Source organism: Fringilla coelebs (assembly GCF_963513975.1).
Source record: "Fringilla coelebs genome assembly, chromosome: 1".
Classification (NCBI taxonomy): Eukaryota; Metazoa; Chordata; class Aves; order Passeriformes; family Fringillidae; genus Fringilla; species Fringilla coelebs.
In genome coordinates, this window is record NC_140028.1 from 131409283 (window position 1) to 131433123 (window position 23841).

Sequence of the window (23841 nt, forward strand, 5' to 3'; positions counted from 1 at the left end):
CCATACACGGGTAGGATTTCAAAGCCAGTTAAAAAAAGGCTTTTTACCTGTCACTGAGGAGCTCATCACTGCTGCTAAACTCTCTTGGGACTGAAACTGCAGCAATGTTAATGTTTCTGCCCTACCCAAACTCTCTCCAAGAAATGTTTGGGGCAGCGCTACTTGTTGAACAGCACAAACATACTGGAAACAGCACTCAAAATTTCACTGTTCAGCTGATTAAGCCCCAATGCCTGGCACAGTCCCTGGTGTTGTTTACTAATGCACACACACTGCATTTGAGGATCTGAGCCTCAGTGCTTACTGTACAAACTCATTTACTTTGCAATTAACCTCCCTGTTCACTTTTACTGTCTCCCTTCCACTCCTCTCACCAGTCACTTCTGAAGAGTCCTCTCCACGCCTGCCAGCTGGAATGTCCACAGGACTTTGTCCACTGTCCTTCAGAGCAAAGGCAAGGATTCACATTTTTGTTGTTTGTTCTCCTCGCTGTGCAGTAGTGTACAATTGCAGTACTAAATCTCCCTCTGTATTTGAGGGCTCATTCTTAATATGCAGATCTTATCAAAATATATTAGTACCATCAAGAACGAAATTGACACCTTTATGTTTCCTCAGATACCGCATATCATTTTTAACTCTGTGAGAGACTTGAACCCTACAATTTATCCTATAGTATGCTGTAATCAGAAGCATCAATCTTTTTAAGGCTGTCTAATGCCTAATGCCTGCAGCCACCATCCTTATTAGCCAGAGGTTAGAAAAATAAACACAGAGAAGTATTTTTACAATGCTAAAAAAGAACATTTTCTTTCAAATCATCTAACTTGAGCAGACATGCGTTTTTCTGTAGGAAGAGGCCCAGAAGTCTTTGAGTGTTTAAAACACTTCAGCATAAGGTGCTACAATTACTTAATCAGTTATTATTCTTAAAAGGCCATCAGGAAGCTCGTTAGGATTTCTGTAATGGCTCCCAGGCAAGCAGAAGGTCAAGATCTAAACTTTACCTGGGCAGACATTAGAAGAAAGGCTGTCAGTGTTTCAGCAGTTGATGGTGATCTCACATGTTGATTATTTTGCTATACTTCAGGCCATGGTTTCTGGTAGCTTGGGGTTGCTGAGTTTGGTATTTTTTTCCTTTTCTTTTTTTTTTTAATTGAAATTTATTGTACTGCATGGTACAATAATAAATCACAGCAGTTAAAATAGTTTTTTTAAATTATATTTCAAGCACTTTTTAAATCGTAATTTTGTTCTTCAAAGTGTGCTAGTCAGAACATCAGGAAAAAATATTACTACAAGACATGTTTTGGGAAATATTTGGGATAAGGAACTGTATTTCAGTAGAGGGAAAAGGTGTTCAATGCCCTTATTACTGAAGTTTACGGATTAACTTCTGATTTAGAAAGAAAGGCCTTGAAAACTGTTTATCTACTGGAATATTTCTAAGTGTACATAATCAGTAATCCTCATTTGCTATGCTTAAAGAGCAGGTTTTCAAGAACACACAGTGGAAACAAAACATTTTTACTGTAGATTTTAAGCACATTTTTCTGCCTTTGGTTTTTATTGACTGTGAAGATTATGCAAGCTCTGTTAAGTCATTCTGTAAACTTGTTTAAATCCCTTTCAAGGAAAGGAATTTTCTAACTTCTTCCAATTTGCTGTTTATAATGGTCTTTACTGATGAAAGCTGTCATATATGCAAATCAACATAAATATTTAAAGGCTGATTCCACAACCCACAGAAATCAAATTGAATCACCTGCAACCTCAGTGATTCTGTAAGGTGAAGAAATAACAATATAAACAGCAGATAGCTGTCAAAAGAAAAAAAAGAACCCAATGAATTTATTTTCTCTATTATCCTTTCCCCATTAAAAGCAATAACATGGCATATGGATACAACCCTCTATTTCAAGTCACCATATCTTCTTTATATAATAAAAAGCCCAGTGCACAGATTTATTAATGTAGCCAAAGTGAAAGGCATACCTTTATCCACCAAGTGTTATCATTTTCAAATAAGACATGTTCTCTAGGGAATAAATTTGAAGGCCATTTTTTGTTTCTTTTTAGGGATGGGTTTATTTTGAGATAAATAACCACAATATTGGATCTGTATTTTTGAAGTTTAACTTATAAAAGATGCTTATTATAATGCTAAGCAATAAAACATATCTATTCTGCAGTACATATACACAATAAGAATCTCCTGTTGCACATGGCACAGAATACACTGGTTATAAATAGGTCTTCAGCAGAAGATAAACAAAGTATAAAATCAGCAATTTTGCATAGTCAATACTTATTTCAATGTAATTTTTAGTTTATAGGATATGAATACATCTGCACAAAAGAACACAAATCTGTGATTTTTCTGTTATTACTCATCACAAAAATTTATCACTCACTCCCAGAAAAACTTTTTAAAAGTGATGCTTATTTCTGAATAAGCAGTGTCTTCAGCATTACTCCTTATATTGCCTCTTTTCCATCTTTAATAGCCAAGGATGCATTTATCATTCAAATGAAAATTGAAATCTTTGTATGCAGTACCAACCTGATTTTTCTTCATTTGTCTGACTAAACTTTTTTTCATAAGGGTTTTGCTATCTTCTCTTTAAAATGATGTAAGTGTATATTGAAACATCACAGAAGGGAAAAAATGCCAGTGTCCATCCTGTAGAAGTATACAACAAAGCAGCCTTGGACTTCTATACAGAAAGAGCAGTAGTACAGCTTTGTAAGGACAGCAGTTAAGCATTCAGACAGCTTGGAGAAGCTGCATATGTACTCAGTGACATTTATGGGACGTTTATTTATGATTTGGTACACACAAGCTACTTGCATGCACATCACCTTGTGAGTCTGCTCCCTACGGGGACCTAGACGATGACGTTTCTTAGTTTCTTTTCCTGAGCTAGTCCTCAATAGCTGTGTGACAGAATCTGATTTGTATCCATCAGACCAGGCAGCCACTGCCCATGTCCAGACACCTCCGTGCCTCAGCTGCTGTTTGGCACAGACCTGCAGCCACGTGGGTTGTGGGAATCCTGGACATGGATGCTGTTCCTACACTGTAATTCCTCCCGGCACAGAGGAGCCACCAGTGCAGCATCTGGAAGCCAGCAGAGCCTTTCCCAGGCTGAGGAATCCTTGTTATCATCCAGTCCACCAACCACTCACCTAAGCCAGCATTTGGACCACAACATTCACCAAGCAACCGATGCAAGGATCCTGCAGAGTCATTCTCTGACAACCTGCAGTGCATCACCTGAAGCTTCTTGCAATCAAAGACTGCTCGAGGGCAGGCTCAATACATCAAGATCATAACTGGGTTTTTTGGTGTCCAACAAAGGTTGGCATAAATATACACATTCTGCTTCTTCTTAGACCTCCCTATAAAATCCATGGTCATGAGTTTACACACCTCACGGAAGTCATACTAAAACTGAAAATGTAATGATTAGCACAGAAAAGTGAAGGTTGGTTTAGATGAACAATTTGTACTGGTTACTTATGGAACCCATAAAGCCAATAAAATTGGAGCTATAAATATCTGAATATGAAAACTTTTCTTTGAAAAAATACTCAGAACACCTTAATAACTATAATAATTTGCATTTCTAACAAACCCTCTGATCATAGTATTCATACAGATTTCATTTATAATTTTAACTCCAAAATATAATGTAGAAAATATTTTGCTATCAAAGGGTGTATTTTAGGGAACTCTCTTCTTACACTTTCTAGTCTAGTTTCCGAAGCCTTCCTCACATGTTGCAGTCTAAGCTGGAAATGAGGGCTGCAGATTTACAGCTGATTACAACTGAGAATGTTCTCAAAGACACCAAATACAGCTCTCCAGTTCAGTCTGAGCAGAATATTGATAGAATATTTCTGTTGACACAAAAGCACTAAATCTGTTTGAGAATGTGTTCCAGGGAAAACATCAATTGAAAAATTGATATCAACTAGAGTTGATTAATGTATGAATTGTTTCAGAGCTGCATGCAATCCCCCAGCTACAGTTCTATTTCTTTACTTGAACCAGCTTGCCAATTATCATTATGCATAACTATGAAACTGGGACAAAATTTTGATGATGTTTACATCTTATCTAGTGTGCACATAAATTTAGTTGAGTATTTAAAAAAAAAGAAAAAAGAAAAAAGAAAAGCCTGTCATTAAAGTGCCTTATGACTGGACACAGAACAATACGTTCTGCACAGTGAACAGCATCTTCAGGTATCTGCACCTACCCCATGACTAATCTTGATACTTGAGCCCTGCAGTTGATTGTACAAGACAAGCAGTGATGTGTGCCCACACAAAATAAAGAAATCTGGGACTGAACTTTAGACACCTGGCTCTAATATTGCAGTAGCCATATCAGCTATGCAGATTATCAACATAAATCAAATCATTTTAGTACTCTTCATTCAGAGTTTGGGAGGTTCAAAGGCTAAGAGCAGAGCAGGTTGAATGTTCAACAAACAGTGCTTACAACTGTGATTGTGGATGGTAAACAGTTCTTTTAAAGGGTCTTCTTATTGCTATTCAGATATGTTGATATGCATAGACTGCTGCATGCACACATGTTTACAAAGTAGCTAATTCTCCAGTGAGAACTGCTTAATTCTTGGGAGCGTCAAACTGGATTTTAATGGTACTGCATGTTATGCTGGGAATTCTGGTTCCTGCAAGTGCATGCATGCATCTATTCTTCTCTTTAACATTAACTTGATGCTGTAATAAATTTAATTAGACATTTTTTTGTAAGTTATTCCTAATCCATTTTTTTTACCATGGTAGGCGTACAAAACTTAGATAGTGAGATCCTAACTCTTGGACTCTAAAAGAGGATCTACAGCTTCTGCTCTGTTCTGTAACAAGTGCAGTACACTGCTTTTCGTGGATAGTCACATAAACCAGTAAAACTAAACCTCTCACTGTGTAGCACATTGGCATTTTAAAATATAAGCACTTCAGCAGGCAGATAAAAAACATTTTGAATGTCTTTTTTTTCCCATAGAAAAGTGAACATATTCCCCAGTACAAGCGAGTAAAATTAAATTTGCAGGTAATGATTGAGTCTTCTAAAGTGATCAGTTGTGACATAATAAAAAGACTTACCAAAGTTTCTTCATGTTAAATGCAAAAAAAAAAAAAACCAAAAAAAACCCTAAAACATAAAACAAACTACAAAGAAACCTAACCCAAACCAAACTAAACAAGCAAACAAAAACCCTCAAAAAACAAAACAAACAAAAAACTAAAACAAAACAAAAGAACCCATAAAAACAACCAAAAAAAACCAACACCGAAAAAAAACCCACACAAAAAAATATGCCCAAACTAAAGAGCCCCATGCCTTGCAGCCCAAGGCTATACAGTCCGCCAGAAAACTCAGGTAGGGGAAAATGCCTACATTCTGGCCAGCCTTTAAAAGCTTTCTTTTTCTTTTCCATTTAGGTGCTTTTTACAGGGGACTTTTGCAAAACTTTGGTAGCAACTAAGTATATTCAGATGATAAGATTTTTTTTAACCACAGTTTTCTTTTCAAGGAATGTAATCTCACATGCAAGCATTTGCATAAATGAAGTTACTCAGTTTATTTAGTTGTAAACTGATCAAAACAAAGCATTCATTTAGACAGAGGAAGGAACAGGAAGAATCCTCCCCAGCAAAGCCAGGCAAGTTGCATACCATGGACAGCACACGTGGGCAAGAGTCCAGAAAACAGGGCTGAACAGGCAGAGGAACAGCCTTTAATGCTTAGAGCCTGGGTAGCTCAAACCACCATCCAAAGGAGCACCTGTTTCACAATCACTAGGTCTCTACATTCATTTTCAAAGTTGTGTGCAGTTCAGAATAAAAAAAAAATAAAATAAAAAAAGAAAACCCACTAAACTGCTCTGGGTGAGTAAAATGCATATGAACTGAAAGTGAGAATGTAAATGGATGTTATGGCAATAATTCTGGAACTAATGGACAAACAAGCATTGCCAAATGCAAAATAACAGAGAAATTGATCTGGGTTTACGAACTCAATTGAGGGACCAATAAAAATATTAGACTGCTGGAAAGGTGCTGTCAGACATAAAGCACCTGTTTAACATTATTGCTAATTGTGGGTGAAGGAAATGGCCCCAGCAGAAATTGGTTGAAGATGATTAAATTTAATTGCAATGCTATATACAAAGTGCTACCCACACACTGAATTAGAATCAAAATCGCTCAGAAGTGACAGATTCCACAAAAACCAGGTTTAATACAAGGCATGAGCAGCAAGGCTACATGTGGCAAAAAGCACATTCCCATTTTCTGAAAGTTCTCTCTGCCTCTCACATGTTGCAGAATTGCACAAAAAGCACCATAACAGGAACCATGAAATCAGGAAACAAGGGCACTGTGAGGTGGAGTGTGGGCTGCAGGTATGCTCATATTCTCCAGCACAGTGGAGGCAGGAGGGTTGGAAGGAAACACCCTCAGCCCACTCTGAGACACAAAGTGCCAGGAATCAATGAGATCAGAAACAGTTAGCAGGAGTGCCTGCCCTTGGCTTGTGTAAGGCAGATACCTCTGCAAGCCAGCTCCAAGCCTTCAGAAGAGTGCACAGAATCCCCCCTGGCAGGCAGCCACTTTCGCTGGAGGCAGCTGCCAGAGACTTTTGGCACAGAAAAGTGAAAGTGCAATTTTCCATCTTCTTTACCGTTTCTCCCTTGTTTTCTTTCCACAAAATTCTGTTAGTGCAGTTGGGGGTTTTTCCTTCCCTTTCCTTTTGTAGGACTATTTATTAGAGTTGCTGGTTTATTATCACACTTTAGAGTCTATTTCCTAACTTAAATTTTACTTTTCATGCACTTTCCTTGGAATGCTCCAGCATACCCTTCCTCTCTGCTTTCAGTGCTGTTGAGAGTGCAGTCACGGTGCTAAAGGATGCAGTCAGAAATGCACAAGTTATTTGCAGTAATCACCCAGGTATATGGTGGCTCCTCCTTTAACCTGCTGTTACCTAAACCATATTTCACATGGGATGCACACACCACATCTAGCCTTTAAATTGCTTTCTGACAACTGTGTTTGGCACGTGTTTGCCACTGGCTGGTGGCAAACACAATACTGTCACTTTGTGGCAGACTTGGTTATGCCTGTGTTCCTAGCATTGATCTCAGGCACACAGAGACAGCTGCCCATGCCGTGTCCCTCCTGTTCTCTATTTACAGTTATTCAGTCCTCAGGCTCACTGAAGTTTTTAAAGTTTCCAAGTGCCTTGTGTTGTTGTCTGCTTCAGAGAGTGCTAAGGTGCTACTCAGTCCTGGTTATATTTGCTTTAGTGCTAAAACAGCTTGCTTATGGCTCAGTATCAACTGAACTGTCATTATTTTCAAGTGCCTGCAATGTACTTAATTAGAACTGCTGGAGCAGCCTCTGGACATGGGGTGAGAGCTGTGCTTTTTTTAAAGGTAACTCTGTGTAACAGAAAAGCCTTTCCTGCCCCCACCAACCCAAGGAACTCAGGCAGGCACCGAGTGCAACAGAGCAGCTGCTTGACAGTTTTATTTGAAAACAGCTTAGAGAAGTACATGAAAAATACTGTATTCAGCTGAAGCTGCAGGGAACAACGGAAGAAAAATAATTAGCCAAGTCAGAAATTGGCTAAGGCACTGGGTATTCTGAGCCTTCTATTTCCTTCAAAATACAAAGGGATCTTTAAATACTGAGTAGTAAACGAGACTTTGTTTATATCTTATCTTAAAAAGCCACAGGAAGAACAGTGTACCCTAATAACATCCTTGGCTTAGAAATGATTCAGAAGCAAGGGGGCCATCTGCTGAATTCCCAGTACCATTTTCTGCTGCATCCTGGAAGTTTCTTTAAAACTTTTGCAGGCAGGTCCTTTTCAGTGCCAGCTTTGCCACGCTTGTGAAGCATGGCAGTAAATCTCTGAGCAGGTTGGGCTGCAGGTGAGTCTGACAGCATTATCTATCATGACTTCGAAAAGTAAAACCAGTACACTGATCAATGTAATCTATTCAGGACTCAAAAATCCTATCATCACTCTGAAGTGTAAGTAATATCTCTGTATCAATGAATTTCCTTAAACAGCAATTTTCAGAGACAGAAAATTTGCTCATAATATGCTCCTGAATATAACTTATCACATAAAATATGAAAGCTTAAAGCACAGAATCAGCTGTGCTTTAAAATGAGCAGCTTCCTTCACTGGCTTGCTGTCCATTATCCTTAGTAACGTTGGCCTCATGTTCAAAGTCAGCATTTCCTTCCCCATGTAACTCCATCAGACTCCACTGATAAAGGTGACTGCTTCTAATTCCACTCTTTCTGAATTCATCACTACTAACTTCATGATATCCACAGTTAGTGCCTTCTCCAAAATGTAAAAGTGGGCAAAGGCAAGGTAAAATTTTTAAAGGATTTTATGACAACATCACAACAAATTCATTGCATACCCAAAATGTGTTATCCTTGTAGTTCTACATATCTTGTTCTCATTCAAACTGCTACACTCAAGGTCTCTCTGCATACCAGGAAGAAGGACCAGAATTGTTTCTGGTACAATAATAGCAAAGTATGCTAAATAAATACTATATAAACACCCAGACTGAAAAAAATCCTTGTTCAAAAAACCATGAAATTTGATAAAGGTATTTAAAATATTCACCACTGTTCTCATTTCTTAAAGCATAGCCTTAAGTCTACTGACATTTCATGGTCTGTTAATACAGAACACTTTAAATTTAGAAAGGTACATATTATCCATTAAAGGCTACGTAGATTCATGCATAAGATCACTCATAGTGTACAAACAGAAGATTGTTTAATGGTACAAACGATAAAATCAAATCTTCAAGGTTGCTTCCAATTCAACATTTTAAAAATGAGTGCAAGACATAACTTGTATCTTTCAAAGTTATAATCAGGAGGGATTAAATAAAAGCACAGCACAGAGAATACAAATAAATGCCCCTTGCCTAAGATTCCCTTCTTAAGTATAAGAAGAGGTCCCAAGTTTAACTCAGTAGTTGGAGAGTCTGTTTGCATTGTGTGGGGCCTTTTTTCATGTTTAGAACAATTTTACTACCTCAGTCAATACTAAATCTCAATATGCATGACTCCCACATCCATAATGCAAAATGTATCCAGGTGGTGTTTTTTGCTGTTCCCTGTTACCTTTGTGCACACTGATAAGGAAGAAGGATATGGTCTGGAAAGTTATAAATTTGTAGGTATATGAAAATTACTCACTGCTTTCAGTATTTAATAGAAAACTATTACCCTCTGTGCCAACTGAGCATCCTTTATTTATCTCCTAAAATCTGAACTTCCGTACCAAAATATGAAAATAGCCTATATAAACTAATAGTAAATTCAAAATATCAAACACATGAAAAAGTTACAGAGCTACAATTACCCAGCATTAATAAAACTTTATCATGCACCTTTATTCCCATGAGCTGTCCAACACTCCCTCTCCAAAGGGCTTAGCCTACGACCTCAAAAGCCTGACTAGCTTCAAAGAGTTGCCAATAAAAAAGGCAGAAGAAAACAAAGAAAAAACTTTAAAAAACTAAATATATGTAGAGAAATAAAATTTTTCCCTCAAGAATTCAAAATGAAACCCAAGGATTGCCAAAATTCAGACCTCTCTGTAGAAATGGCCCCAAAACATATAAAACAGCAACTCCTGGTAATACAAATTTAGGAAACAAGATGTTCTGTCTTAGTGAAAAGAAATGCAAAGTGCCCTCGCTACTTTTTTCAAACTCTGGAAAGCTCACATGAAAGAGCATTTCTATACAGTGAAAGAGACTTGAGATTAATTTTCAACTTCATGGCTTTTTCCCTTGTCCACTAAACCCTAGATGGCTGGCTTAAGACTAAGATGGTTCAATTTAAAACAAAATCCTTTAAAAAAATACACCTTTAAAGAATAAGAAACATGAATTTTCATTGGTCTTCTTCTCTCTTACTTATATATTAACAAAAATTGCTCCCATCCAGTAGCAGGACTATGACTATTTGTTAGCGAACCTGTGTTTAAAATGATGATTTGTTAGTGGAGTCAGATTTATTTCATGAAGTATTTAGTTGGAGAGGAGTGGTGTGCATATCACTAGGTAGTTAAAAAGGGAAAGAAATTGGAAAGTGAAGGATTTGGAACATAATATTCAGAGACTAGTATCTTCCCAGGCTTCTGATACTACTCAGCTTGAACATCAGTTGTTTAAATTCTACTAAATCAGAAGTATTTACAGTCAAGCTTGATCCCATTTTAGAACTTTGAGATCTTTTTCCCTTTTGACCTAATTTCGAACAGAGGTCTCAAGAGTAAATGTTGCCTGCATTTCAGGGGGTTCCACACACAAAAGTGGAAAGTGGATCAGCTCCATGGGTCAAAGAACACAAACGCAGCTCAGCCAATGACTGATCGATGGTACCTGCGGTGCAGCTGCTACACTGCACACAACACACACAGCAGTACAAGGGAAGAACTTGCAGGTGCTCTATCAGAATGCTAGGGCACAACACAGAAGGGATTTTGGAAGCATAGTGAAATGTCATTTTTGTTCATTGGAAGTCAAGAAAGAGAAAGCAGACTTTGGTTCCCGTAAGGTATTTAGGGTGCAGGTGTGTTGCAGGGCACAACTGGCATTGTCGAAGCTCAGGGCTCAAGGTGTCCCCGGTACTCGTGCAAGGCGGGCTCGGCGGATGGCAGGTCGTACCCCTCCGTGTGTCACACACCGACACCCGGCACGGTGACAGGGAAAGTTCGGTGGCGACTGCGGAGGAGGTTACGATGCCACAACCACGGCGGAGAGGCGGAGGAGAGGCAGCGGGACATCGTCGCCGCCTGGGCACCTGCGCGGTGCCGCCTGGGCACCCGCCGGCCCCGGCAGCACAGGACTCCCCTTCGCCCCCACGAAACGCCTTTAGCGACTCACGGACACCGTCTAGGGTAGCTCGACGGGTCTGCAGGCTCCGCAGGACCGCCCCAAACTTCACGCGTGTTCTACCTAGACGTCGGTCTAGACAGGTAGTTCACAACGCGCCTTAGACAAACTCGCGAGTGCATTTTTTTGGCACACGAATCCTCAGGAACGATCGCTTCCCTCCTCCGCCGCGTCAAAACCTTGGACAAGGTACTAAACCACGACACCTGGAGCCGACACGGCGCCTTCCCCTCTACCAGCCTCCAACTTCTCACCAAAGCGTCAGAAATTAACCTCTCCCAGGGCACGAGCCCGAGACGCGGTCCACGGATAACCCCAGCGAAGCCGTATCCCCCCCGCCCCACTGCCGAACGCCAGCACCGCCCCCAGCCCCGTCCCCGCGGCCACTCGCAGGCAGCCGCCAACGGAGAAACTTTTCCGAGCCGCCCGGCGAGGCAGCGCCCACACCGGGGCCCCGCAGAGCGGGACCGAGCCGGCGCCCACGCCCCACGCCCCCCGCAGCCGCGCCGCGCCGGCCGCCCCCAGCGTGGGCATCCGCCCGCACCGCTCCTACCGTGCGGGGGGCAAGTGAGGGAGGGAGCGAGGAGGTGGCAGTTACCGGCGAGCGAGCGCCCTTCTTGCAGAGCGGTCCCCTGAAGACGCCTTTGATGCCGCGGTAGTGCCCGTTGCTGAGGTGCCGGGAGCTGATGACCAGGTAGCACGCCATGCGGGCCCCCCGGGCGGGCGGGCGCGGGGTGGGAGGGCAGCCCGGCTCCTCCGCGGCGGCGGTGCGACCTCCGCCGGAGCAGAAGCCCGCATGAAGGAGCGGGCGGAACCGCAGCAGCGATCTCCCCGCTCCCGTCTCATCCAGCGCCCGGGTGAGCGCTGCCAGCAGCAGGATGCACTGAAGGCGGCGGCAGCCGGAGCACATCTGAGAGAGCGCGGAGGCCAGTCCGCATGCTGCTCCGCGGGTGGGAGACGGGCCGGGGAGAAGAAGGGCAGAGCGCAACTTGCACAGTCCGCCGCTGCTACGGCCCTTCCTCCTCTCCCTCCTCCCCCTCCTGCTCAGACCAGGCCACCCGCAGCCGACATCCGGAGGGGAGTTTCTCCGCGGCAGCTGGAGCGGCGGCTGCTCCCCATGGCCGTCCCCAGCGCCGGGCTGGGCGGATGCAGCCGGCCGCCGCGCACGGTCCCCGCCACCCCACTGCTCCCGTACGGCCGCCGCAGTCGGCGCTGCGCCTCGCCTCACCTCCGCCGGCGGGGGGGGGAGGCGGTGCGAGGGGGGCGGAGGAGGGGTAGGGCCGGAGCGGGGGCGGCGGCGGGTGGGAGGACATTGCCCCCCGCCGCCTCGGGGAGGGGAGCAACGCCGGCAACCCCGGGCGGAGCGGCCGGGAACGGGGGGGAAGGCAGCGGGGCGCTCTGACCGCCCTTCTTCTCTTCGCCCAACTTTCCCGTCCTCGATGTCGGCAGGTAACGTCCCTTCCCCGCCCGCCTCCGGCTGCGCTTCCACCTGTCCCCGGCATCCCCTCACCCTCCTTCCCCTCCGCTGTCCCGTGGGCTGTCCCGGGCAGGGGACGTGAACGCCGCGCACCCTCGGCATCCAGGCGCGGTGCCGGGAAGCGCCGGCTGGGAGCCCGGGCTGGCCCCGGACTGCGGCGGGGCTGCGCGCAGCTGCCCGGCTGCCTGCACTTGTCTCCATCGTCACCCCTGAAAACGCGTGAATTTAGGTGTCGGGCGTCATTTACCACCTCAATGATTTACACAGAATCGGAGGTATGAAAATCTTCCCCCAGTAAATAGCTGGAACAGGTTGTTCCTCTCCCATTCTGCGAGACGGAGGTGAGAGGTACCTCGGACCCACTTGTGCAGACTCAGTTTCTTCTCATCAGGTCACAAGTATCGTGTCTGCTCTGCTGCTTGCTAAGTCAATAAAATAAATCAATAAATCACACAGCCTTAGTAGTCACCTGCAGATCATTCATTTCTTCGAAGTAGATTGCTTTAAACTGTAGATAAGAATTGTTTCCGGTTTTTTACTTAATCTCCTAAAAGCATATGCTTCAGTTACTTAATGAATGAAACTGATATGCCACAATCATTCTAATTTTAGATTCTCAAGAGCTTTTTTCTATGAACCTAATGAAAATAAAAGGAAAATCTCACACAACCCACCAAACTGACAAAGAGATCATGACAAATCAAATGTTATTTTTTGACTGTTTATGTAACTTGGTGTTGTACACTCCTAGTATGCAGCATTGTATAGTGTTTCACATACCATATTAAGTTTTACTACGTGTGTATATGTATGCATATACAAATCGTCAAACATATTATGTATTTTATTACTAAAGATATTAACACTGTTATAAGGAAAACATAATAATTCTGAATTTTGAATAACCAAAGGTGGAAATAATATATTAAGAACATCCATATGTTAACCATCAGACAGTGTTTTGCAATGTAAAAAACTTTTAGATGGGGGTGAAATTAAGCTGGTAAAATTGAGGTGTGAAATAAATGAAAGGACTTGGCTCTTTGCATTATGTGTGGTTGAGCTGTGGGACTCCTTGCCAAAAGGTGTTGTGGATCATAGATTAAACAGTCCCATGAATCAGTACAGATCAGGCTTTGAAGCCTGATAGTAATACAATGCCTGTAAAAGACCTCTGAAGGACTTTTCTCGAGGAAGAAATTGCACTGTAGAGTGGAGTTTGAGAAATTGTGACACTGTACTGATAAAAAAAAGTAGTCCACTGTTAATTTGGTGGTGAAAAGGAGCTTTTATGATTTCCTCCTACAAGTCACAGAAGTCACAGCTATGTGAGTGACTTGAAATTTATTCTTGTTGGCATATATATTTTCAGTTCCTCCTGAAATAATTCCTCTGCAAGCCTGTTAAAGATAAAAGTATTATCTTCACTTTGAATTTTGGTCTGCAGCTTAACTTTCTGACTCTGCACTGAATATGTATCTGGAAGTAAAGACAAGCACCTTTTCTCTTTGGCAATGAAATGAACTTCCAAAAACTTTGCTTCTCTGTGATGCAGCTGTTGTTTCTCAGAATAGAAACAGAATGAGAATTTACATCTCATCTCAGCAACTTGCATAGAGGTCTCTGTTCCTTTTCTGTTGTGAAGGGATGTGAACAGTCCTTTGCCCCATGAGGCTGCTGATGCTCTCAGGGTGATGGAGAGGGTGCAAAGGACCCAGGCCATGTGCATAGGCTGGAGATGCGTGATGGGGTGTTTCAGCCATGCGGTCAGACTGGCCATGCCACCTGCAGAGGAGGTTCAGCACAAGCTGAAATGGTGCAAGGGCTTTGCTGTAGAGTTAAAGGACACTACTTTCCTCTTTACACTTACAGTCTTCCCCAGCTCATTTACTAATATTGTGCGAAACAGAATTTATTTTCCCCTGAGTAGACTGCACCATATTCATTTTATCCTGCTGAGGAGGATGATGTGCTCAATTGACCCTGCTGTGAAAAGTAGAAGTCATTTTGGGCTCCCTTCACTTTGCAAACTCAGGGGAATAGTTACTATGACCACCAATCTAATTTATAAATAATCTGTAGGATTCAAGCCTGAGAAAATGAGATTAAGTGTTGTCAAATTGAACAGTTAGTTATTAATTATGTCACTCCCTGAACATTCCCCAAAGTCTCTGGAGGTGCAGCACCTTCTTGTCTTTCATCACAGGTCATGTAGAAATATGATCCTTAACTATTAATACTTTCATCTGGGTCCAATCCTTCACTACCTTAGATCTCATAAAGTAATTTTCAGCTGAGCACAGTGGATGTAAAATACTACCTTTCAGTACATTATGCTTTCTTTGCAGAAGTGTTAGTAACTTTTCAAGATGCAAGGAAATAAGAAAGGCAGGCCGGCTGTCACTAAGAGATGATGACTAGAATAATGAAAGGTTCTCCAGTTCATCTATCCTCTCAGTTTACAAACTTTTTTTATTATTAATAAAGATTGCTTAGCATTTATTGTGCCCCCCCCAAAAAAATTCTGTATGCATTTTCTAATTATTCTTTGCAGAGATTGTCCTTATTGCACAATGTGGTGTCTAAATTAAATATCCATGCTAGATATGAGAATGCTAGTTCTGACATAAATATTCTATGACCAGCAAAACTATATTAATGCAGTCATATTCATTTTAATGGTTGAGTTAATTCATGTTTCTTTGCAGCATTAGACAGTACTGTGTAGACATACCCATAAAACCTTGTCTGCCTTGTGAATTTTATTTAAATTGTAGTTCAAGTGTTGCTCCTGATCTGAGTTCCACCTGCACACTTAGGATATTCTCTGCTGTGTAGGTAAAAACTACAGTTAGCATGATTTGCCAGATGCTAACCTAAGCATTCCTCACTGTGGGTACAGGCTAGATCTGCTTAAGGGCCTGAGTTCCAAAATGTTTTCCACAATCCCTTTGGTGTGCCTAGAAAGAACAAAGACAACCTTCCCCATCCCTCCAGATATGAGAAAATTTAGAGTGCAAAGCATCTTCTGGCACTACACCTCTAGAAATTTTACTTTGACAAGCAAACAAGGACAGAAGGTGTGTAGACACACAGCTTGAGTACTGTTTCACAGTCTGATTATTCTCACTTAAGTTAACACATTTTCCAATGTAGAAGAACCCAAATTAACCCTGCAGTAAAAACATACTCTAATACGGATGTGATTTTTACAGGTCTTCCCCACAGTAGAGAGGGAGGGAAGGAAGAGGGGAAAATCAACATCTTGGCAAGACAATTCAGGTGTGAAAACACACCATGAGGTTCCTGAGGTATAACAGAGAGGCCTTAGTAGCCTTACAGTATATTCAGACATAAAGGAGATTTTAAAGCTGTCAATTAAGTCCTGTAAATATAGGTGCAGATCATTGGATTTTAATGGCCTAAACTAAATTTCCCTTCACTCTGTTTCCCTAAACCATGCATCCAGCCTCTCACTCCTCTCCATTCTAGTGGTCCATAGCTGCAGCTAATTCCTCTGGGTTCACATGAAAAGTGACCTCCTGCCCCACTGAAGCCAGTGACACTTTTTGAGGTTGGCAGAATCAGAGTTTCTTCAGAAACTTTCAACTGTTAAGCATGTTGATATATGGTAAAAAACCTTAAATATATGATTACATTAGTTGTTCTGTTATTCTACATAAATAAATCATCTAATATCCCAAAAGAGTCATAATTATTTGAAAGTGAGAACCATATATTAGAAATAGTCAGCATTTCTGTGGATCACATGAATAAATTTTTGTCTGAACGTTTCATCTTTTTTTTTAGTGAACCATATTTTGGGCAATGTTTTATGAAGTTTCATTCTGGTGAATGTAAAAAATACAAGGTAAGCTGGTCTGCATAAAGCTTTGTTTTGTTTTCAGTGAAATGGCAGCTTCAAACCTCTGTTCTTTTTTCCCCCAGAATCTTAAAATACAACAATTATATTTTTTCCTGAAATAAGTAATAGAAAATTCTTTGTATCTGTCTTTATTTCATTAATTCATTTAGGGTATTTTAGTCCTTCCCTATTTTATTCCATTTGAAGTAATTGTAACACTGCTTATCCAAACATCTTTAATCCCAGGCTGACTATTTTAACCTAAATAGTTACATTTGTCTGTCAAATCACTTATGTAAGCAGCTTTCTGTTGCACAGAAGTTGAATCTGTCAAAGTTTATATATTTAAAGCATTGATGGTTAAGTTATTCTACTCTCTAGATTGTGCAGAATCAATGGACACCATTTTACTTTGGATGGAGCTTTTTGGAACGTCTTAAGACTTTGTAGTCTACAGCTTGCTATCAATTCTGCAGCCAGCAAGTACAGCATGGTGGTCAAACCAAAGTGTGTGTGTCTACATCAGTGAAGAGCAGTAAATCATGCCCTACTTTCCCTATAGGTCATGCACCACTGGTTTTAAGAAAGTCATATAGTTGAACAAGAATCTCATTCTCACTCATGATTCATCCTTACTCTGAACTTAACTTAGATACACCTTTTATGTGATATTCAGCAGCCCCTATGTATTACTTTCTCTATAAAAAAACAATATAATGTTTCCTTTGGAGTTATTGTGAGAATTACTCAGTACTGTCATTACAATAATAAAGAAGAATGCTAAGTATTACTAGTACTGGGCTATCAGGAAAACTGCTAATTTCATAATCAGTTAAAATATGCAATAAATCTATTATTTTCAGCAGGTTGCTGGACATGCCATTCACTTAAATTCATAGATCAGTTGCGTGAATAGGACATTACCCTGAATCAACAAAAGCTCAGTATCTCCAGAGTACATGTCCAGTGATGTAAATATATGTTCTGTTGTCTATTTAGAAACAGTATCCATTGGTTTACTCTTATTGTTAGCTATAGTCTTCACCTATATTAGGATGGATATAGATGGATATAGAAAGAATAATGACAAGTAGCTCCTGTTATGAAAATTATATAGCAGAACACCAATTTTATTTTAGTAGCAAATCCTTTTCTTCAGGCAGATGATATATGGAAGAGATGAAGATGTAGCAGTGTATTCATACACTTGCCAATTTATTATGTTTGCATAAATATTTAATACATCAATCTCTTTCTAAAGTAAAAATATGGTTTGTATTTCCAATCTTGTAGTTTTGTTAGATTTTCTTTCTGCTAAATCCTATCAAAACTTTAATTAAATGCTAGACATCCACAGGACAGCTGATTTGTGGCTTTCTGTTGCTTGTTGATGGTCATCAGACTGATCTCCTGAGGTTAGCACTGTATGTGCTAGTGGCTTTAAAATCTAAAAGGTGAGTAAAGTTCCTGCATTTTTATTATTAGGGATCAGAATTTAATATTAACTGAAAAACAGATACCTTGAAATGTTTTTTAAATAAAGTGATAGAAAACACCAACTAAACTTTCCATAGTTACCCATGATATCCACAGCCAGTGAGGCTGCTAGCATATGCTTCAGCCATAGATCCATTAGTTTCAATAATATAACCACAGCTGTCAATCCCTTTTCCAACTCATTCTCATTTAATTTAAGGAGAGCTCCAAGAACAACAGTAATGAAGCAGCCTAGAAACAGGAGAGGATGCTCATTGCAAAGAAGTGATGAAGGCAGCTTCCATCAAGTGGTTATTTCCATTCTCATCTCCTTACTCCCAGTACTGTCTGCAAAAGTATTTTATCTTACACTTCCATAAGTAACATTCTTAAATGCTTGACCTGCTGTGTACAAATTCATACAACGCCTCAGTGATATCCACAGACAATTCCAGCTGGGCAGGTTGCTACCACCCTTTTTGTCTGGTGCTAACACTGCCGTAAGTCACCCAGACACTGTCAACACATATGTGTTACTTTTTAACCTATCAATTGGCATAAGATCATGTAGAGTTTACAAGGGACTCTCAAGTCACATTTTTCAAGAGGAAAACTCGTATTGCTTTTCACGAAGTAAAATTCCCTTTTCCTTGGGAAAAGAGAGTCAAGGAGGAATTGTGAAATGTCACACAAGCTGGATAAAGATCAGTGATCTGGGAGCTCTATACATTCTGATAAGAAGAAGTAAGTGGCAAGTAATTACAACTATCTTCTCCATGTAGAGGGCCACTTAGTGTGGTAGTTCACTAAGCCATTCCAGATATAAAAAAATAAAAGGAGAAAGCAACACTTTTGCATAACTTCATAAAAATAAAAAATAAATATAAGTTTTGCTTGCTAAGAAATAGATATAAGTTCTGCTGAACTGCCAGCAATAAAATACATTGGTTTTTAAATATATATATATATATACTTATATAAAATTTTATCTATATTACATATGGATTATTTTTATAGATATATAAATGTGTCTAGTGTCCATATATTAATGGAATAATACAGATATTTAAATGCTTTAAATGTCAACACCTGTACCAAATTATTTCCCCTGCTGGTTTTCTTTTTCCCCACTTCAGCAAAGTGACAATTTATTCTATTATTTTAGGGAGCTTAGTGACAGGGAAGTGATTTAGCAGCCTTCAGCAAAGCAGTGCAGAACTTGAGTCTGAGCTGTTCACACCCACTGTACTACCTAAGGTATCTCAGATCTTCATGCTTCCATGGATGTATTTATTATGCACTGCCACAAGATCACCCTGTTAGTTCTGTGTATATCCTGTTGCCAGTATTTCATCATCTGTCCACATTAATACTTCAGCAGGCAACCTTTAAAAAGGCTCTAAAAAAAATGATACGAAAAGTGCAGGAGAAATTTCAAACTGACAGAATTTGTCAGCTGGAATCCTCTGGAACTCAGGAGTCAGTCCCTCGTGTTGTTAGGTATCTATGAAGCAACAGTACTTTTTAAGACCAATGCCTACATACTTTCTCTAAAATACACAAATACTAAGAAGTTCTTGAGTGTGTTATGGCCTATTTTTGTTCCTTAATAAGTTTAAATATTTCAAGAATTGTGTAAAATCCATCCAAGTACTAGCAAAATTTCTTTGTATCTTAAAGAAAATGGCTAATACTGTTGTAATCACATGAATTCAGTGATAATTAATAATAGAGAAAGGAAATATGCAGTAAAATCAAAAGGTGAAGTTTGTAAAAAGCTAGCAAAAGAATTGTACATGTCCTTTTTCCCCCATGGTATCTCCTAAACTCTTTCTTGCTGGCACCTGCAGAGATATGGATGTCATCTGATTTCTCCAAACTATGGTATCCAGCAACTTGCTTATGGCCAAAAATGTCAGAGTTTTCTATGCAGAAGTAAAAGAGATGTTTGTTTCAAATATAAATTCAGTCCCTATTTTTGCAGTCATTTGGTGTTCTAATTATAACAATCTAATTTGTAAACAACACATGCTGAGGTTTGGCAGTGAATTTCTGATGAAACACAGAGTACAAATTTTAATTACATACAGTTCTAATACAGTGAGCACTGCAGCATTTCTGTCATCTTTGAAATGGTAACAAAATGTAAAAAAAGTTTTTTGAAATATGAGCATGAAGGTAATGAGATCAATAAATGTCAGCTAGAAAAAATAATCACAACTCTAGAGACTCACTAACCTTTCTACAAATTCCAGAAATAATAGACTAGCCTGGATGAAGACTCTTTAACAATGGGAAACAGATACCATTATTAAGGGGGAAGCGAGCCAAAGACTGCTGAATAATATCAGAAGCATTGCCTTTTAAGTAAATGAGAGAAAAACAATCAATATTTTTGCTTTTCTTCCTGTGATCCTCACCAATGCACTTTCCTTCACACCTTCTGTTTTTGAGAGTGAAATACAATACAAACACATATGTAAACCCAGAGCAGAAATGTGGCATAAAGTGCAGTAAGTGATCATGGTTTCCAAACTGATGGCCTGATCCTTCTTTTGGGCAGACAGGAATGTAAGAACGTTCATTGACATCCATATAAATTCCAGATACTTAACACTCCAAAGATTTGGTGGTGTATGGTTTCTAGATATAATTTATGCAAACCCAGAGCTTAAGCGTGAATTAATTCAAGAGAAGAAAATTTGTGTGCTATGTTTTAATGCCCCTTGGTAGAATCTAACTTCTGAAAGAGAAAACATATTTCATATGTGAAAGATTAAGTAATATTTGAAAGGATAATGTTGGTATTTATAATTTTTTAAAATTAAAAATGCAAGAGACATTGAACCTGAGGTGAAAATGGAAGAGAATAAAATACTTTGTCAAATCCATCCAGATGGGGAATTTTTTTTTTTTTGAATGACGCATACAATTTTCCAGAAAACACATAAACATTTTATGAAGGATATGCAAAATGTACTGAGGATTTATGCATATAAAAAACTTATTTTAGGTGAATTGACTTTTAAAAAAGGGGTGTAGAGATAACATGGAAACCAACTCTTATTTTACCATGACGGTTTTTTTCCCCCAAGCATTGACTAAACATTTTTGGATGGGGATATCAAAAAATGGTAGGGTAAGATTGGGATCCAGAGTCCACTCAGTAAATGTGTACCATTTTTTAAATGATGATTTTCAAATGGTAACACTGGTGTAAAACCAGCTGGAAATAGCAGTTTGCATTTCATCATTCAGGTGCTAATCTGAGGTAATAAATGCAAAAGGGCCCATGTAGAACATACAAAGTATAGCAAAGTCACCATTAACTTCTATGATCAAGTTTCTACTTTCTATCATTCTGTAGGTCCTGGTAAAAGTAAAGGAACTGAAGAACCAAAGTGCTTTGAAATTCTGTCTCATTACACACACACACATTTTCTTCTTTGTTTCAAACTGCTCTTTTGAATCTGATTGTTCATTTCTGTATGTGTGCAAATAACCTATTTTACACGTGACATTTTTCATATATTCACATGTTCATATTTTACATACTTAAATGTGTTTATGTAACACTTTGCAGGACTGGAGCTCTTGGAGGTAAATAGCTCTGCTGCTAATGTGTAACCCAATATAAAGCAGCAGATACCTGTGATGACAACCTGGGTTTTTTTTTTCTTTCTCAGTTCAGAGCTAAAGAAATGTGTATTATGAAAGCTGGTAGCTGAGGGCCACTACAGGAGCACAAACTGGATTTCAAGTCAGTTTTGTTGAGCAGAACTTAGCTCAAGTGTGCTGCAGCACTAGCAATGTAGAAATGCAGGAAGGGAAGGATGGAGGTTTCCCTGCTCCAGCCACCTGTGGCTGTGGGAGCAGCTGTGCTGTCCATCAGATGCCTCATGGGTGAAGCTGATGCTATGTTAAGAGACCATGCATGTGTTTAATGACAATGGAACAGACCAAAGCCAACAGCAGGTGATGGAAACAGGTTGAATCCAGGTAAGGAAGACGGTTTCAGCCTTCAGAAAAACAGGCAGGTTATGTTACGTTTCAATTCCATCACCCTACAAAGCCAAAACTCACATAGCAGCTGCGTACAGTGAGGCCATGGTATGCAGCTGTGAGTAAGAAGCTATGTTTCAGGAGAAAAATCTTTTCAGCCTGTGATTTTAAATGAAATCACTTTCAGTCAAACCAATTATTTGCCTGTAAAGGCTTTGCTGTAGCACACCCTTCCCTTGCTCAGAGCAAGCTAAAGTAAAGCAAACTGCAGAGAGCTGCAGAAGTATCCTGCAGGTGACAGGGCAGCAGAATGGCAGGTGAAACTCAGTGCCAAAAAACACAAAGTATGCACCCAAGATCTTGGTTGATCACCTATTGTCACACCAGGAAGAAAAGTTCCTGGATAGGGCTGTACAAAAATGCCAGCTCATTGCACAGAACAGTCAAAAATGCCAGTCTGATGTTAGAAACTGCAAGGAAAGCATTGAGGAACAAAACACAAAACATTTCAACACATTCTGCTCTAAAAGCAAAGGGGAACTAGGCTGGGACTGGAGAAGCGTGAATTGTTCATGAGCTGAAATGTGGATTAATTTTTCCAATTTCTCAGTACAAAGAAGTATAACAAAAACATTTTGAGGAAGCAAGCTTAAATTAAACAATAAGAAAATTTCTTAGCACAATCCATCATCATCCACCATTATGAACTAATGAGGTATGTCAGCAAAAAATATAAATTAAGTCAGTTCTTTTCCTGCTATTGAAGAGAAAAGGTTGAAATGCACATATCAAATTAAGAGGTTCCTAAACATCTGATTTGCTAGAGACAGTATTTCATAGAAGAGCACAGATAATTTTAAATTATTTTCTTGGTTTATGGTAGTTTTCTTTGATGACACCATGGCCAGAGATAAAATATTTGACATCACAGCACAGAAGTTTTTATGTTCTTAAATTAATATGCAGTTATAATTTTTTGGTCCAAATGATGTGCTACTCCTTCTGTGAATACTGGTTAGAATTACCATTTAAGTGGCTTTGACAGACTGCAAACAGAATCTGACAGAAATCCTACGAAGCTCACCGGTGACAAAAGCAGCCAGTACACAGTAATCCCATCCAACCACATAGACTGGAAACCAAAAGGCTGAAAAAAAGCTCTGCAGAAAAAGACCTGGAGATCCTAGGGAGGAAAGATGAATGGAGTCAGCAGTGTGTCCCTGTGGCAATGAAGAGTGCCAGCATACTCCTCTCCAAGCAGGATTGTGGGCAACAGGTCAATGGATGTGATTAATTCCATCTACTCTCCTCTTGTGAGACCACACTGAGTACTGTGCCTAGTTCTGAGCTTCCCAAAATAAGCAAGAATTGAATATACTGGGGTAAATCCAAGGCAGCTGTGGCACTGTAGCCCACTGGGCAGAATGGGAGGGTGAGGGCACTGGGTATGATGGCACTAATGATCTGGAGCTGTCCTGTAAAACAGGGCACTGCTGGGATAGCTCGGGATGAAGTGGGAGGAATTTCATTTCTGGCATCCAGCTGACTTGCCTGCTAAATGCCTCGCTGTCTGCATTCACAGCACACAGTATCTTAGTGATAGAAAGACAGAAAAACCAGTGGAAACAAACTAGAGAGTAGACTTTCATCTGATAGCCCAGTGCAGGTATTTGAACTGTTCAAATGTGGCTTTCAAAAGTGCAGACAGGACCAGTGATAAGCTAGGTTTTGGACAGTTGTAAAGTATCTGTTCTTGATCTTGAAAATAATTTCTCTTTTCAGATTAGATTTTTCCAAATTACAAACTTTAAACTTAAAATACAGACACTACACACACATCCTCACTCATAGTCAACTATGGCAGTGGAAAACTGTTTTGATATTATACCTTCAGGAAACAAATCTTTAACAATTGCATCAAAATTATGGTAATTGGAAGTTTCCTCTGTATTAGGTATTCATAGAATTTCAATTCCTCGATGCCTAATTACAGCTACTCATTGAAAGCAATAGCTCTCCCTTCACAGAGGGACAGTACC

General features: G+C 40.1%; 1 protein-coding gene across 1 annotated transcript in view; it reads right to left on the reverse strand.

Moving 5' to 3' along the window:
• The window catches only part of ZNF804B (zinc finger protein 804B), a gene marked incomplete at both ends in the record, with an annotated part of 222363 nt that extends 210471 nt beyond the window's left edge, over nucleotides 1–11892 (reverse strand). The window contains one exon of the mRNA XM_084216798.1: nucleotides 11581–11892. Within this exon, the coding sequence (XP_084072924.1) occupies nucleotides 11581–11892 (312 nt within the window). The remainder of the gene's footprint in view (nucleotides 1–11580) is intronic.
• Nucleotides 11893–23841: the final 11949 nt, after the last annotated feature.